Source organism: Ruditapes philippinarum, unplaced genomic scaffold (genome assembly GCF_026571515.1).
Source record: "Ruditapes philippinarum isolate M1 unplaced genomic scaffold, ASM2657151v2 ctg15_1_1_1_1, whole genome shotgun sequence".
Classification (NCBI taxonomy): domain Eukaryota; kingdom Metazoa; phylum Mollusca; class Bivalvia; order Venerida; family Veneridae; genus Ruditapes; species Ruditapes philippinarum.
Genome location: NW_026864228.1, coordinates 128640 through 146053, shown reverse-complemented (window position 1 = coordinate 146053; position 17414 = coordinate 128640). Strand labels below are relative to the sequence as shown.

Sequence of the window (17414 nt, the reverse complement as noted above, 5' to 3'; positions counted from 1 at the left end):
ATGGACAACCAGAGGGACGAACATGCGACCAAATTGGGATAAAGGGCCATTTCTATAGTTATTTTCTTTTGTTTAATAAAGGGCCATTGGCTCCTTCCTCTGGTGTTACGAAATGAACTCTTTTGTTCTCTTTTGTTTGTTTACATTTAGATGGCCCTCTAACCCTATTCAGTAGTGCAGACAGACGTGCAGACAGACAGCAAAAGCAAACACATTATTTTGGAGACATAATTATAGCAACACATTATCAATTTAGTTTACAATTGATATGAAAAGTAAATATCTTGGAAAGATTGAGCCTTAGAATAAAAAGTAAAATAATATTACTAATTTGTTAGCCACACTATCAAAATTATGTCCACTAAGCAAGCAAACTCCCAGCAGTGATAACTTACTCTGATCAGTAAAGTAGCAAAATGGGAGACTTGATGCCTAGTTGTTTTTTAAAGTAGGCATATTTAAGAACTATTTTCAAATGTGTATGCTTCCATAAATGAGCATAGTTTTCCATTAGGTTACAACAAAATGCAAAACTGCAAAATGCTGCAAATAGGCCAAGACATGGTTTAGCAATAAATCGTTAGCCCAAAAACCTTTGAAGAGTAGAGTTATAATTCTTTTGTGTTGCACTCTTCCTTAATAGGATCCATCTACCTATGAAGTTTCAAGTTGATATCTCTAATACTTTTTGAGTTATGCACTGGACAAAATGTGGGACTTAATGTACGATTGACAGACAGAGACTATTACCATATCCCTGCGGCCTTTTCGTCGGGGGAATATAATCATACATAATTGCACCTACTTTGGAGACCTTCTATATCCACAGTACGGACATTGGTATCGCTGAGATTCGTGCCTGTACATATGGTTGTGTATAGTCTTGTAATTCTCTGTACCATAACCGCACTTGTTACAGATATACCTCGGACCTTGGCCATAGTTTACACGGTAATCTTTTAAACTTTTCTTCTTTTCAAAATTTTTTGCGTTCAGTTTTGGTGTACTTGTATTCTGATATTGCCCATTGATAAAAGATTCAATCAAAGGGGACGACATGTAATCGTTGCAGTTTGGACTGATGTCAGAGGATTGCATGAATAAATCATCATTTAGGTCTGCAGTCAGTACAGATCGCAAGTTTAACTTCTGTGCAAAATTTTTGAGTGCATTCACTTCTTCATTTTGTTCAGCATTCATGTCGTCTCCTGCGGCATTCTCCTTCTCTAAAACGTTTTGATTATGCACTTGAGCATCAGCTTCTTGGTTAAATGTTGACATGTGGGCTTCTGCAAAATAAGTTTCCATTATTGTTTACTACATTAATTTACTCTCAAAAAGTTTTATCATCACAGAAGATTAAAAGATAATTTTATTCAAGTTAGCTCCTTTAATTTGGACAGTTATCAATTAAGATAATTTCTGTCTATTAGGTAACATTCAATATCATTGTATCACCTTACCTCTACTCAAAATGTTTTAACACAAAAACATAATGTAGAACTTCAATCTTTAACTTCCTGATTATGGAGTAACACTGTGAGGCAGGTGAAAAAACCCCACAGAAATTATCCAATAGTAACTTAAGAATTTTAAAACTCAACGGCAGAAACAAGCACCAAGGTAAGTAAATGAACCAATAGAGTAGGGGTGTGGATCGTCGGATAAGTGACGATCCGATCCAGTCCACGATTCATCACTTACGATACACAAATCGAACCACAAATCTTTTGTTATCAAGACACCCATAAAAATATGTAATTATAAGTTTTGAAATCATGTTTATTTTTCTTTAAAAAATGCTAAACATTGAACATATATGCATATATAAACTAAATTTAAAGGTTGAAAAGGTGTCGCACCAATATAAAATGCCACCAGCAAAATTTAAATTACTTCCAATGTTTGGAAATACTTTGGTATTTCAATTGAAAATGAGAGAAAAACAGTTTGTTAAACATGCTACGGAGAATTGACTTATACCGGTGGTACAACAAACTTATCTAATCACATGAAAAGACAAATATTTCCAAACATTGGAAGTAAAATTATCTTCAGCACGACTTTTTTCAGCAATTGTTGCAGAGAGGATGTGTGAACATGTCACACTAACGTAATTATTAACTTGAGTTTCGCATATTTTGAATGATTAAAAATAAAATCGTCTTCGATACATGTCAGGTTATTATAAATCGAGATCTATATATAGCGACTAAAATATTTATTTTCCTTTAAAAGCATAGTGCTCAAAAAGACAAAGTTATTCCTTATTTCAAAACCAATGACTTCTTAGCTCAGCATCATGGTACTTGTTTAATTCCTGTCTTTAATCTCCATATTGTATTTAAGTAAACGTTGCATAATGCCCAATTCATACTCAAATTGTACTTATTTTTTTTCGCCTTTTAGAGTGTGAGAAACAACGAATATATAATAAACAAGATATGTTTGTAGAACATGTATGCCCCCTATCGGCAGCCAATTGAGTCATGTGATCAGGTTATTATGCATGACTAATCTGACCCAGTGAACAAACAATTAATAAGGGTTATCTAGTATCTACTGGTCATGACTAGTCACAAGGTAATAATTATTGTGACCACATAGGTTGTGTGCAGCAATTTAAGTTATTACAAATCTTACCAAATAATATATGCATAAATTTTATGAATCATGTAGGCCAGCCAACTTGTTATATTACATAAGACCTTCAAATGTGTATACCAAAAGCATTTTTAGTTTAATATAAAAATATCAACCAAGGCAACTTGAGTTTTTGAGTAATTGGTTAGAAACCGTCATTAAGTACAAGGTCAATATGACATTGACCCCTTGACCCCAAAAATCAATAGGGGTCATCTACTGATCATGACCAATCATCATACCAAGTTTGAAGCTCCTAGGCCTAAGCGTTCTTTAGTTATTTATCAGAAACAGTTTTTACCTACAAGGTCAATGTGACCTTGACCTTTGACCCCTTGACCCCAAAATCAATAGGGGTCATCTGCTGGTCATGACCAATCATCATACCAAATTTGAAGTTTCTAGGCCTAAGCGTTCTTGAGTTATTGATTTGAAACCATTTTCACCTACAATGTCAATGTGACCTTGACCTTTGACCCCAAAATCAATAGGGGTCATCTGCTGGTCATGACCAATCATCATACCAAGTTTGAAGTTTCTAGGCCTTAGCATTCTTTAGTTATTGATCTGAAACAGTTTTTACCTACAAGGTCAATGTGACCTTGACCTTTGACCCCTTGACCCAAAATCAATAGGGGTCATCTGCTGGTCATGACCAATTACCAATCCAAGTTTGAAGTTCCTAGGCCTAAGAGTTTTAGTTATTGATCGGAAACTGTTTTTACCTACACGGTCAATGTGACCTTGATCTTTGACCCCTTGACCCCAACATCAATAGGGGTCATCTGCTGGTCATGACCAATCACCATACCAAGTTTGAAGTTCCTAGGCCTAAGCGTTCTTTAGTTATCACTTGGAAACCATTTGGTCTATGGACCGAATGCAAAGCAATATACCCCATTTTCTTTGAAGTGGGGGCACAACAAATAAAATCGCAATCCACAATCTCTGGACTGACGAATATTCATACTCGATTTTTCATTTTGAGTCATGATTATCCAAGTTCTCGAATACTCGCCCCAGCCCTACAATAGAGGTGTGACAAATTTATTTATGTACGAAGCGCTTGTATAGCAATACAAGATTTTTGTCATTTTAACTTAATAGGCCATTTGCATCTACCTTTCTGGACAACAATTATTTATTAGTTGGTAAATTAAGTATTGTAAAATGTTTCTTTTTTTATGTTATATTTGTTTATTACTACCGTATGTTATATCTTTTTGGAAAGAGTCTATTGACATGATACATTTATAAAGGTAAGTTTAACAAGATATGTTTGTAAAACATGTACGCTCCCTATCGGCAGCCAATTGGTTGTGTGCAGCGATTTCATGACAAAGTTATTACAAATCTTACCAAATAATATATGCATAAATTTTATGAATCATGTAGGCCAGCCAACTTGTTATATTACATAAGACCTTCAAATGTGTATATCAAAAGCATTTTTAGTTTAATATAAAAATATCAACCAAGGCAACTTCAGTTTTTGAGTTGTTGGGTTACATTAAGGTCAATATGACATTGACCTTTGACCCTTAAATCAAGATGGGCTACTGGCCAAGACCAATGCACTTGTAAAGTTAAAAGGTAAGGGCCTATGAGTTGTTGGGATATTGATGAGAAAGCATTTTTACCTATAAGGTAAATGTGATCTAGAGCTCTGACCTCTTAACCCCAAAAATCCATTGAGGTCATCTTCTGACCAAAAGCAATGCATCTGTAAAACTTGAAAGTCAAGGGTCCATGGCTTGTCCAGTTATTGATAGAAAACCATTTTGAAATACAAGGTCAATGCAACCTTGACCTTTGATCCCCTGACCCCAAAATCAATAGGGGATGAACCTACAAAATTTGAGGGTCAACAGCCTAGAAGCTTGTAAAGTTATTGATCGAAAACAGTTTTTACCTACAAGGTCAATATGACCTTGATCTTTGACCCTTTGACCCCAAAATCAATAGAGGTCATCTACTAGTCAAGTCCAATGCACCTACGAAGTTTGAGGGCCAACAGCCCATGGGTTGTCAAGTTATTGATTGGAAACTGTTTTACCTACAAGGATAAATGTGACCATGACCTTTGATCCTTTGACCCCAAAATCAATAGGGGTCATCTGCTGGTCATGACTAATCATCATACCAAGTTTAAAGTTCCTAGGCCTAAGCTTTCTAAAGTTATTGATCGGAAACCGTTTTTTACCTTCAAGGTCAATGTCACCTTGACCTTTTACCCCATTACCCCAAAATCAATAGGGGTCATCTACTGGTCATGAAGAATCATCAAACCAAGTTTGAAGTTCCTAAGCCTAAGCGTTCTTTAGTTATTGATCGGAACCATTTGGTCTACGGACAAACAGACCGACAGACTGACCGACAGACAAATGCAAAGCAATATACCCAATATAAGGGGGGCATTATTAAGTATTACGTTATGTGTAGGAAAGGAGATTATTTAGCTCTGAATTAAGGAAAGTAATCCAGAAGATGGTGCTTCTCTTTTTCATTTCTAAGCAGGAGAAGTCACATTAGAAATCACTTTTCGGCTTGGAATCGAAGGTAACACTTCAAGATATCCAGGAAGATGAATTGTGGGCATAGTAGTCCTTGAATTAAATCCCTAGTTGCTGGGTGTCAACTATAGAAATACGTCCTATGCATCATAGAAACTCAGCTTCTCTGATATTGGATCATCAGTTGTATCAATTTTAATCTTTTTTTTAGCTTCACCAATTAGTTGAGCAACAATCACCAATAGATATAGCAGCCCAGCTTCTATGATGTTGACTGACTATAGGTTGTAAATATTGTGTGTGTTTCATCAAGCATTTTATTACATAATTTGTTTCTTTGATTTATTTGTGTACCATATAATCAGTAATAATTTCTTTGTCCAATCAATCAATGGTAAGGTAACCATAAGGAAAATTATATTTATATGATATATTGTAAATAATAGGTGAATCACATCTCAGTTTAATTGTCTTATTATCAAAACCACGCTCATAGATACATTACAGATTTGGTAGCAGCTGTTGGATAGTTGACAGAATAATTTCTGTCACTTACTCTAAACATTAAGTATGGCATATCCTAAAGAACAAGAAGAGTTCCAAGAATTACAAGAACAGCTGTTGGAAAAAAAAGATTTAGAGTTGAACGAGAAATATGCCAACTTGAGATGCAGATTTCTCAACTTCATCAGAGTTCAACACCCATTACAAGGTAATTTGACCTTGCTCTCAGATATCTAAGTGGCAATCCAAAGCTGACACACAGCAAGTTTGGTGTCAAAAGGTCAAAGCAACTCAAGTTATTATGTGAAAACTGAATTTCTTTTTTAAGCAACAGTTACCTTGACCTTGTTCACAGACACCTGGGTAGCAATCCCAATCTGCCTCTTAATATAAGCTACCCATGCACCAAGTTTGGTGTTAATAGGCCAAAGAAAACACAAGTAAATGAGCAGAAACTGAATTTCTATTTTTAGTAACAGTGACTTTGACCTTGATCACAAACACTTTAGTAGCAATCTCAAGCTGCTTCTTGATATAAGCTACCTACACACTAAGTTTGGGGTCAATAGGCCAAAGCAAATTAAAGAAATTGAGCTGAAACCAAAAGCTGACGCCCGCCCGTCCGCCAACTTAGGCATTACAATAACCAATTTTCGTTGAAAACCTGGTTAAAAATAAAACAAGAGCAATCTGTGATCACATGTGTAGCATCATGATAACCAACTGCATGTAGACACAAAAATCATTAACTGGGCAAAACGTATTTTTTATTCAAGGGCCACATATCAGCCCAAAATCATTCAACTGGAAAACCTGTGTAATATGCGCACATGCTTGAGCTACCAATCAATCCGGAAAAGTTTCACAGAAATTCCATCAGTGGTATGACAGGATGACAAGAGTTACCTAGAAAATCTTTAAAATAAACATCTTTAAAGGGCCATAACTCTGACAACAAGAGCTGTCCCAGGAGACAGTGCAGCTCGACTAATTAAATACTGGACACAGTAAGGAAGACAAAACTATGAAAGAAAAATCTATTATGATATAAATATACTTCTTCTTATGACTAGAAGTTGTAGTTGTTAACATAAATTCCAAGTTTAAGGGGAATAATTCTGAAAACAGTCACACTAGAGTTATAGAACTTGCAAAAAAAAGAGGAAAATTCAAGGGGAGATAAATCTGAAAATATTGGTGCTTGAGTTATGTACCTTGTCACATAAGATGTGGTTGATGATAAGGAGCATATTGTATGAAGTTGATCCCTTAAGAAATAAAGAAGTAACAGTAAAAAATAATATTTTTTATGGAAAATTCTAAGTTCAAGGGGGGATAAATCTAAACGCCGGGGAGAGTAGGACAGCACTCTATATACTTTGTCTAGTCAAGCTAAAAATCAGTGAACCTGAAAATGATATGCACAACAACACTTGGTATTGATCATATCTGTAGTCTGGATCAAATTGTACTAGTAGTTCAGAAAAGCTTAGAACTATGTAGCTGGCAACACACAAAAAAAACAAATAAATTATTAAATAATTAAAATAATTATTCAAATAGAAAACCTGTACAAAATTATTCAAATAGAAAACCTGTACAATATGTGCAAGTACTTCAGCTATCATTCAATCCTGTAAAGTTTCATTGAAATTGCAAAAGTGGTATAAGAGGACTAGTCCAGACAAACGTTATCAACACCTTATTTTTATTCAAAGGCCATAACTCGCCCAAAGTCATTCAGCAAGTAAACCCATGTAAATATGCAAGTATTTTAGCTACCGATCAATCCTGTACAATTTCATTCACATTATATTAGTGGTATAAGAGAAGTAGTCCGGAAGAACTTTAATAATCAAAATCATAAAAGGGCCATACCTCAACATAAATCACTGAACCGTAAAATGGTTGATGGTGATGAAGCGCGGACAAGTTTATTTTACTTAAAAATAGACAATTAACTGTGCCAAAAATAATTCAAGTGGAAAATCAAGAGAATATGCAACTAGACATGGTAACAAACAATCCTGTGAAGTTTCACTGAAATCCCCCAGCGTATTTTGTGATGAAGTGGGGACAAGCTTATTTTACTTGAAAATTGACCATTTAGGGGCTATAACTGTGCAAAAAAAATTCAAACGGAAAATCATGAAAGTATGCACAACTAGGATTGGTGACAAACAATCCTGTGAAGTTTCACTGAAATCCCCCCATCAGTTTTGGTCATAAAGCGCAGACAAGATTTTCGGAAAGTGCGATTACTATATGCCTCCCTTTGGGGGCATAAAAATAAACAAGAAATGTCGAACAACACATATGCCCCCCTTTCTAGCCCTTGACTCACATTATTGGTAATTTTGCTATAGAAACTTGCCATAAATGGGAACATGGAAGTGTTCAATTATGGAAAAAAGAAAAATAATGAAGACTTTGTGATAAATAGTTTTCAAGATAATGAGACATTTAAGGCCCCTGTGACCTTGACCTTTGAACTAGTGATCCAAAATCAATAAGGGTCATCTAATAGTTGTGACCAATCAAGATTAGAAACATGAAGACTTTGTGATGAATATTTTTCAAGATAATTAGCAGAAACCATTCTAACATTTAAGGCCCCTGTGACCTTGACCTTTGACATGGTGACCCCAAAGTCAATAGGGGTCATCTACTAGTTATGAGCAATCAATATGTGAAATATGAAGACTTTGTGATGAATTGTAACCAAGTTAATGAGCTGAGACCATTCTGACATTTAAGGCCCCTGTGACCTTGATTTTCGACCTATTGACCCTAAAATCAGTAGGGGTCATCTACTAGTTATGATCCATCAATATGTGAAATATAAAGACTTTGTGATAAATAGTAACCAAGATAATAAGCGGAGATCATATTACAATTCAAGGCCCCAGTGACCTTGACCTTTGATCTAGGGTCAGCAAAATCAATAGGGGTCATCTACTAGTTATGACCAATCAATATGTGAAATGTGAAGACTTTGTGATAAATTGTGACCAAGATAATGAGCGGAAATCATTCTGACATTTGAGGCCCCTGTGACCTTGACTTTTGACCTAGTGACCCTAAAATCAATAGGGGTCATCTACTAGTTATGACCAATCGATATGTGAAATATGACGACTTTTTGATGAATACTTTTCAAAATACTTAGCGGAAACCAAATTGACATTTAAGCCCGTGTGACCTTGACCTTTGACCTAGTGACCCCAAAATCAATAGGGGTCATCTACTAGTTATGACCAATCAATATGTGAAATATGTAGACTTTGTGATAAATACTTTTCAAGATAATCAGCGGAAACCATTCTGACATTTAAGGCCCTGTGACCTTGACCTTTGACCTAGTGACCCAAAATCAATAAGGGTCATCTACTAGCTATGACATATCACTATGTGAAATGTGAAGACTTTGTGATGAATACTTTTCAAGATGATCAGCGGAAACAATTCTGACATTAAAGGCCCTTGTGACCTTGACCTTTGACCTAGTGACCCCAAAATCAATAGAGGTCATCTACTAGTTATGACCAATCAGTATGTGAAATATGACGACTTTGTGATAAATTCTTTTCAAGCTAATCAGCGGAAACCATTTTGACATTTAAGGCCTCCGTGACATTGACCTTTGACCTAGTGAACCCAAAATCAATATGGGTCATCTACAAGTAATGGCCAATCACTATGTGAAATATGAAGACTTTGTGATAAATAGTTTTCAAGATAATCAGTGGAAACCATGTGGTCAACCGACGGACAGACCAACAGACAGACAGACCGACATTAGCACTCTTCTTTGAAGGGGGGCATATAAAAGGGCAATAACTCCAAAATTAGGGAAGGGAGGGTTACTGTTTTTATGCATTGCACTTTTACTCAGTGAGATCTTTCTACCTACAAAGTTTTAAGTTGGTACCTTTCATAATTCTTAAGTTATGTCCCGGACAAAGTTCAAAGTGTAAACAAGACATGCCAAAGGGCAGAATGTCGAGTCGCTCGTCTTATTTAAACCTGAACCTATAAGTTTCCGATCAAGGTTAGCTGTATGTATAGGTGAGATGTGCGCAACACATTCTCTTTATATCCAAAACAAAATCTTGACATTGCATCATCTTAGGTGACCTTGACCTCTGACCTGGTTACCAGGTTCATGTGCATGAAACAAAGCCTCATGATGAACATTTGGTCTAAAACAAGAGCTGTCACCCAAGTGACGATGCCCCCGAAAAGGTTTCTAAAGCATGCAGGTATTATGAAAAGAAAAGAGAAAATGAAAGAAACTAAATGCTTAATATTGTTCTTTGTATTATTGTACCTGTAATCTCTAATTGTGATAGCGTGAACCTTCAAAATATAAGTGTGACCTTGACCTTTGAAGAAGGGACGTGGTTCCTGGATGCAACAAAATGTTGTTATGAGATAGACATTTGTGCAAAGTTATTTCAAAATCCCTCAATGCATGACAAAGTTACAGTCTGGACATGATTGTTGTGTAAGTGGGGACACGGACAGACAGACGGACATGAACCTTAGTTGCGACAGATTGTCTTGATGTGGTAGACATTTGTGCCAAATTATTTTTAAATCCCTTCATGCATGACAAAGTTACAGTCCGACATGAATGTATATCTTCAAACTCTTCTCACCGAATGAGTACCTTCAAACTATAAGTGTGACCTTGACCTTAAAGGTAGGGACATAAACCTTAGTCGCGACATGTTGCCTTGATGTGGTAGACATTTGTGCCTTGTTATTTTAAAATCCTTTGATGCATGACAAAGTTACAGTCGGACACAAATGTGTGTACCTATAAACTCTAATTGTGTTAAAGTGAACTTCAAAATGGTAGTGTGACCTTGACCTTTGAGGAAGGGGCAAGATTATTGGACGCAACACATCGTCTTGATGTGGTAGACATTTATGCCAAGTTATTCTAAAATCCTTCCATGCATGACAAAGTTACAATCCGGACACGAATGTGTGTACCTATTAATTCTAATTGTGATAATGTGAAACATTGAAATGTTAGTGTGACGTTGAACTTTGAGGTACTTTCCTAGGATGATAATTTGGTCTCAACGGTACATGGGAAAGTCCAAAAACGGGGTTCCGATATCGTAAGAGTAAACACTTACATATACTATATAGCATTATTCTTACAGTATCGTTTGTGTATTACCGTTATGGCTCTGTCGGTAGAGCGAAATTATTGTAACTTTTAGTGTATTGTACTCAGGTTCGAACTCCACGTAGTGCCATTTGATAACCACAGTTTTTTCTTCTTGCTCTGTTTATTTTACCATTATAATTATTTATTTATTTTTCTTTCTCATTTTTGTTTTCTTCTTATAATATATATTGTATGGTATATATTAATTTATTTTTATTTCTATTCTTTTTTCTTTTTGTATTTTTTGATCGCAGTGTAATAAAATATTCAATCTCATATTCATGTATGTATATGAAAAAAACGGCCAAACTTGTTTTCTGAACAATTGACTGTTCAGAGGTTAAAAAAAATGTGTCGTACCAGTAGTCGAACTTCTGCCTGTACGGATAAAACACATTATTGACACGGTTGCTCTACCTACTGCGCTAACAAGACATATTATAACATGTAGTTTTATTTTCATTTTTATAGGTTGTGGCATTGATCTGCCTAACCTATTTTTCGCATTGTTATTGGTCTTTGTTATGTAAACAAAGGCTCAAGTAATCATCCTAGGACAGTAGGGCCGTAATTCTTGGACACGACAGATCGTCTTGATGTGGTAGACATTTACGCCTAGTTATTTTAAAATCATTTGATGCATGACAAAGTAACAGTCAGGAAACAAATGTGTGTACCTATATATATTTACTCAAATTGCGATAATGTGAAACTTCAAAATGATAATGTGACCTTGACCTTTGAAGAACGGACGTGGTTCTTGGACGCAACACATCGTCTTGATGTAGCTGATATTTGTGCCAAGTTATTTCAAAAACCCTCAATGTATGACAAAGTTACAATCTGGACACGAATGAAGTGGGGATGCACAGAGGGATGGACAGATGGACGGTGCGATTTTAATATGCCTCCCTTTTGGGGCATAAAAAACTCAATTCATGTTATTTGAAAATTCATCCTTGCACGAAGTTATGGCATGGACAAGTTTGGATGCACACACAAACACAAAACAGCCATTTTGTTAACTATGTGGAGCTCAGCGAAAGCAGACTCAACATCAAATCAAAGAAAGTGCTGAATTTGTTTAGGTCTCAGGATGTCAGAAAGGTGAAGGTTGTGAGATTATAAACCAATTTGTTTGTATAGTGTCACCAATGCTGTTTCCAGTGTTATAACTATAGTAAATTGACTATAAGACTAATTGCAACACTGCACTGATATTAAATTCAATGTTTATTTGGCTTAAAAAATAAAAAAAATAAAAAATCAGTTGCCTGAACTGGGATTTGAACTCCAGACCTCTCGCTTCCAAAGTGAGTGTGTAAACCCCTCGACCACGAGGAGTTATAAGATAACAGCCTGAAGAATACCATATTATTCTAAATTAGAGTTTGTAACCCTTATTTATTTCGATATATTTTGTTCACGGTAAACCTGTTGTTTAACACTGAAGTAAATAATCATGGAGCTGAATATAAGCATATAACAATAACACAATATTAGAAATCTTTGACCAATCGGGAACTATTTTTTCGTTACAAAAATTAATGCGCCTGTCATTTGACAATCTTTAAGCAGTGACCTCCCCTTAATTTTTCGGCTTTAATGTACATATGAAGGGAAGTAACCGCTTCGAGGAGTTTGGACTACTTTCGATATTTGCAAATAAGAACATCAGCGTCTGAAATTTTGCTACCATTATTATCCTCTGACCACTTAGCACAATACTTCAAAGCATAAGCAAGATACAGTGCAGAGAAACAAATTTTGATATTTTTATTTGACCTCTTGTGACCTTGCAAATTAATGTTTTATTTGACCTTTGACCCCTAAGTGTGACCTTCACCTTTGCCATTGACACCTGAATTTTTTTAAGATTCTCCGCCACACTATGGAGAATATTTGTCCCAAGTTGCATAAAAATCCCTCCATTCATGTAGAAGTTACACTCAGGACACAGGTTTTGCGCTAACCCCAAAGTGTGACTTTGACCTTTGAGTGGTAGACCTGGATTTTGTGTGCGACACACCATCCCATCATGGTGAATATTTGTACCAAATTATTTTGTAATCCTTCAAAGAATGAGCAAGATATAGACCGGACAGAATTTTACTATTTTTATTTGATCTTTGACCTCTCGTGACCTTGACCTTCTTTTTGCATGAGACAACTCAAAATGAAGAACATTTGTGCTAAGTTATATAAGTTATGTTATGTTTGAAATCCTTCAAAGAATGAGCAATATATAGACTGGACAAATCCGGATGCACGCACGTTCGCACATACATCAAACTTTACGACAAAAGTGGTGACTTAGTCAAGCTCACCACAAGCGGGCTTGACAAATATGAACAAAGGGCAATAACTATAAAATAAGGGAAGAGGGAAGGGGTGTGGTTCTTCTGCATGCACTTCTACTCATTCATTACAAAGTTGATACCTTTTATAATTCTAAAGTTATGTTCCAGACAAAGTTCAATGTGTACAAATAAACAAAGGGCAATAACTCCAAAATTAGGGAAGGGAGGGTTACTATTCTTATGCACTGCACTTCTATTCAGTGAGATTTATTTACTTATTAAGTTTGAACTTGGAAACTCTTATAATTCTCAAGTTATGTCCTGGACAAAGTTCAAAGTGTAACAAGAGCCACAAGAGGCAACACTAAACTTTTTTGCTTTTTCTAAAAGCAAACAAACAAATCGTTTAAATAAATCTTTACAAAGAAAATTAAAGAAAAAAAAAAGTTTTTCCGTTTATTAATTTTAATAGGTTTATATAGTCACACTTGTTGTTCTGTTTTCCATAAATAAATGACAAGAACAGAAGAATTATCTTAATTTGATCTTGACAGTTAAGGTCAAAGGTCAATTTATGGTCAAGGTCACATCTTAATTATTCAATATCTTTGTTTGGTAGTAAGTCTTGTTTTGTCCCAGTTTAAATCAAATCTGTACAAAATTCAATAACCAAAATTCAATAATTTGACCTTGACACTTGACAGTCAAGGTTATCTAAAGCTTAAGGTCGAGGTCAGTTCTTTCTTTTAAAAAATCTTGTCCAAAAGCTTGTTTTGTCAAAGTATGAAGATAATCCATTAATTAATTACAAAGTTACAGTCAATTATAGCAAAAATCAGTGAAAATTCAATGATTTAACCTTCAAGGTCAAAGTCATAAGAGAACCAAGGTCAAATTTTAAGTTTGATATACATATGGGTTCACCCTTAAGCATATTTTGTTATAATATGAAGTAAATTCATTCAATAATAACAAAGTTATAGCCAGTTACATTAAAACAAGAGGGCCATGATGGCCCTGAAGTCGCTCACCTGTATATAGGCCCCCCGGAGCGGGGCCAGTTTAAACCCCATGGCTTTTATTTGAACAAACTTGGTAGACACCCAATAGAAGAGGTTTCATGCTAAATATCTAAGCTCTAAGTCTTTGAGTCTTTTAAAAGAAGTTTTTTTTACTACAGTCATATAAAAGGAAAATTAAAGATTCTCCCCCCCCCCCAAGCAGGGCCAATTTTAACCCAAGGGCTTTTATTTGAACAAACTTGGTAGACACCCATTAGAAGATGTTACATGCTAAACATCTAAGCTCTAGCTCATTGGGTTTTTTAAAAGAAGATTTTTTTAAGTTTTCACTACACACATATAGTTAAAACAATGCCACCCCTGGGGCGGGGCCAGTTTTGACCCAAGGGCTTTGATTTGAACAAACTTTGTTGACACTCACTAGAAGATGTTTCATGCTTAATATCTTAACTCTAGCTATTTGGGTTTTTTCAAAGAAGATTTTTTAAGTTTTTGCTATACACTTATAAGGGAAATCAACAACCCCCGAGGCAGGGCCAATTTTGACCCCAGGGCTCTTATTTGAACAAACTTGGTAGAAACCCATTAGAACATGTTTCATGCTAAATATCTTAGCTCTATCTCTTTGGGTTCTTTAAAAGAAGATTTTCTAAGTTTTTACTATATGCATATAGGGAAAATTAATGAGCCCCTCGGGCGGGGCCAATTTTGACCCCAGGGCTTTTATTTGAACAAACTTGATAGACACTCAATAGAAGAAGTTTCATGCCAAATATCAAAGCTCTACCTCTTTGGGTTTTTTAAAAGAAGATATTTTAAGTTTTTTATTTCGGTTGCCATGGCAACCAGAGTTCTGCATGGAATTAAATTCTTTGAACAATTTTAAAAGGTGACCACCAAAGGAACATTTATGTGAAGTTTGGATGAAATTGGCTTAGTGGTTTATAAGGAGATGTCATTTAAAGTAAAACATTACAGACGCCAGACGAAAAGCGATCACAAAAGCTCACCCTGTCACTTTGTGACAGGTGAGCTAAAAATGAAAGTTTCAATAATTTGATCTTCAAGGTCAAGGTCATTTCTGAGTGGAGGTCAAGGTCTGCCTAGTTAACTTTAAGGTCTATCCTAAAAGATTTTTATGTTCACATTTGAAGACAATCCATTCAAAAATAACAAAGTTATAGGCACTTATAACAAACAAGAGGCAAAATTTAGAAATTTGACCTTGAAGGTCATGGTCATTTATGAATGAAGGTCAAGGTTAGTCTGGTGTACTAAAGGGTCATGTCCTAAGGGTTGTTGTGGCCAAGTATGAAGACAATACACCAAGATCTTAAAAAGTAATGATCAAGACGGCAACAGTAAATGCAGTGCCGACATAACTGTAACAATACCTCCATTTTCTTTTAAAAAACAAGATTGCATTTGAGAAAAATGCTATGCCACCGCATTAATACAACACTAAATGGTAGTGTAGGAACATATTTTTTTTTGTTTCTATACAATTGAAGATTGTCATAATGCATAGATCCCTGACCTATCTAATTCTTATTATCAGATTAGTGATTAAATCTATTGTTAATCAAATAAAAGATCAGAGCAGGAATATATCAATGCACTTGAGTCTAGTGAATTTGGTGGTGAAGGTCATATTTCATGCAGACTAAATTTCATGACTACATCAAAGGACAACACAGTAAGACACTTTGTCAAAATCTAGGTAAGCTGATATCAAAGTCCACTTTACATTTTAATCTGTGCACATGGTTCAAATTTCATAGCTGTAGATCAAAGCACAAGAAAGTAGGTCACATTATCAAAATCTAGGTCACCTGATATCAAAGTTCAATTTTACAACTAAAACTGTGCACATGGTCAAAATTTCATTGCTGTACATCAAAGGACAAGAAAGTAGGTCACTGTCCCATTGGTCAAGGCAAAATTTTGACCCAAGGGTTTAATCCAAAACAATCTTGATACAGGTCCACCAAACAACTAGATATACATAGTTTAAATCAATGACCCCCGGGGCAGAACCAATTTTGACCCCAGGGCTAAAATTTGAACAATCTTGGTAGAGGTTCACTTCGCAAAGTCTCATGCCATATATTTAAACTCTAGCCTTTGTCAATTCAGAGAAGAAGATTTTTCAAGTTTTTACTTTATACATATAAAGAAATCTAGCGCCTCTGGGGCAGGGCAATTTCAACACTAAGGGGCATAATTAAAACAACTTTAGTAGAGGACCCAAAGATAATATTATATACCAAATATCAAAGCTTTAAGCCTTGTACCTTCAGATAAGAAGATTTTTAAATTTTTTACTCTATGTTCATAGTGAAAATCAATGACCCCTAGGGGTGGGGCCAATTTTGACCCCAGGGCTATAATTTGAACAATCTTGCTAGAGCTTCACTACACAATGTTTCATGCAAAATATCTTACCTCTAGCATTTGTCAATTACTAGAAGATTTTTTTAAAGTTTTTACTGTAAGTTTTTACTATATACATATAAGGATAACCAATGACCCCCAGGGCAGGGTCGATTTTGACCCCAGGGCTATAATTTGAACAATCTGGGTAGAGGTCTACCAGACAATGCCTTATGTAAAATATCTAAGCTCTAGGCCTTTTGGGTCCTTATAAGAAGGTATTTTATGTTTTAACTATATGTACATATAGTGAAAATCAATGACCCCTGGGGCGGGGCCGATTTTGACCCCAGGGCTATAATTTGAACAATCTTGGTAAGGGTCTACCAGACAATGCCTTATGCAAAATATCTAAGCTCTAGCCCTTTTGGGTCTTTACAAGAAGGTATTTTAAGTTTTTACTATATGTACATACAGTGAAAATCAATGACCCCCGGGGCGAGGCCCATTTTGACCCCAGGGCTATAATTTGAACAATCTGGGTAGAGGTCTACCAGACAATGCCTTATGCAAAATATCTAAGCTCTATGCCTTTTGGGTCTTTACAAGAAGGTATTTTTAGTTTTTACTATATGTACATATAGTTAAAATTAATGACCCCTGGGGCGGGGCCGATTTTGACCCCAGGGCTATAATTTGAACAATCTTGGTAGAGGTCTACCAGACAAAGCCTTATGCAAAATATCTAAGCTCTAGGCCTTTTGGGTCTTTACAAGAAGATTTTTTAAATTTATTCTTACAATTCCTTACGGTTGCCATGGCAACCAGATTTCTGCATGGAATGAAATTCTTTGAACAACTTTGGAAGCCCTTC

At 35.6% G+C, this 17414-nt stretch overlaps 1 protein-coding gene across 3 annotated transcripts in view; it reads right to left on the bottom strand.

The window, feature by feature from the left end:
- The window catches only part of LOC132724912 (uncharacterized), a 99532-nt gene that overhangs the window by 23987 nt on the left and 58131 nt on the right, over positions 1–17414 (bottom strand). For all 3 annotated transcript variants that reach the window (XR_009624978.1, XM_060709898.1, XM_060709897.1), the window contains exon 6: positions 806–1289. Coding sequence is in view for 2 of the 3 variants with exons in the window: in XM_060709898.1 (XP_060565881.1) it covers positions 806–1289 (484 nt within the window). In the remaining variant the exon portion in view is untranslated. The remainder of the gene's footprint in view (positions 1–805; positions 1290–17414) is intronic.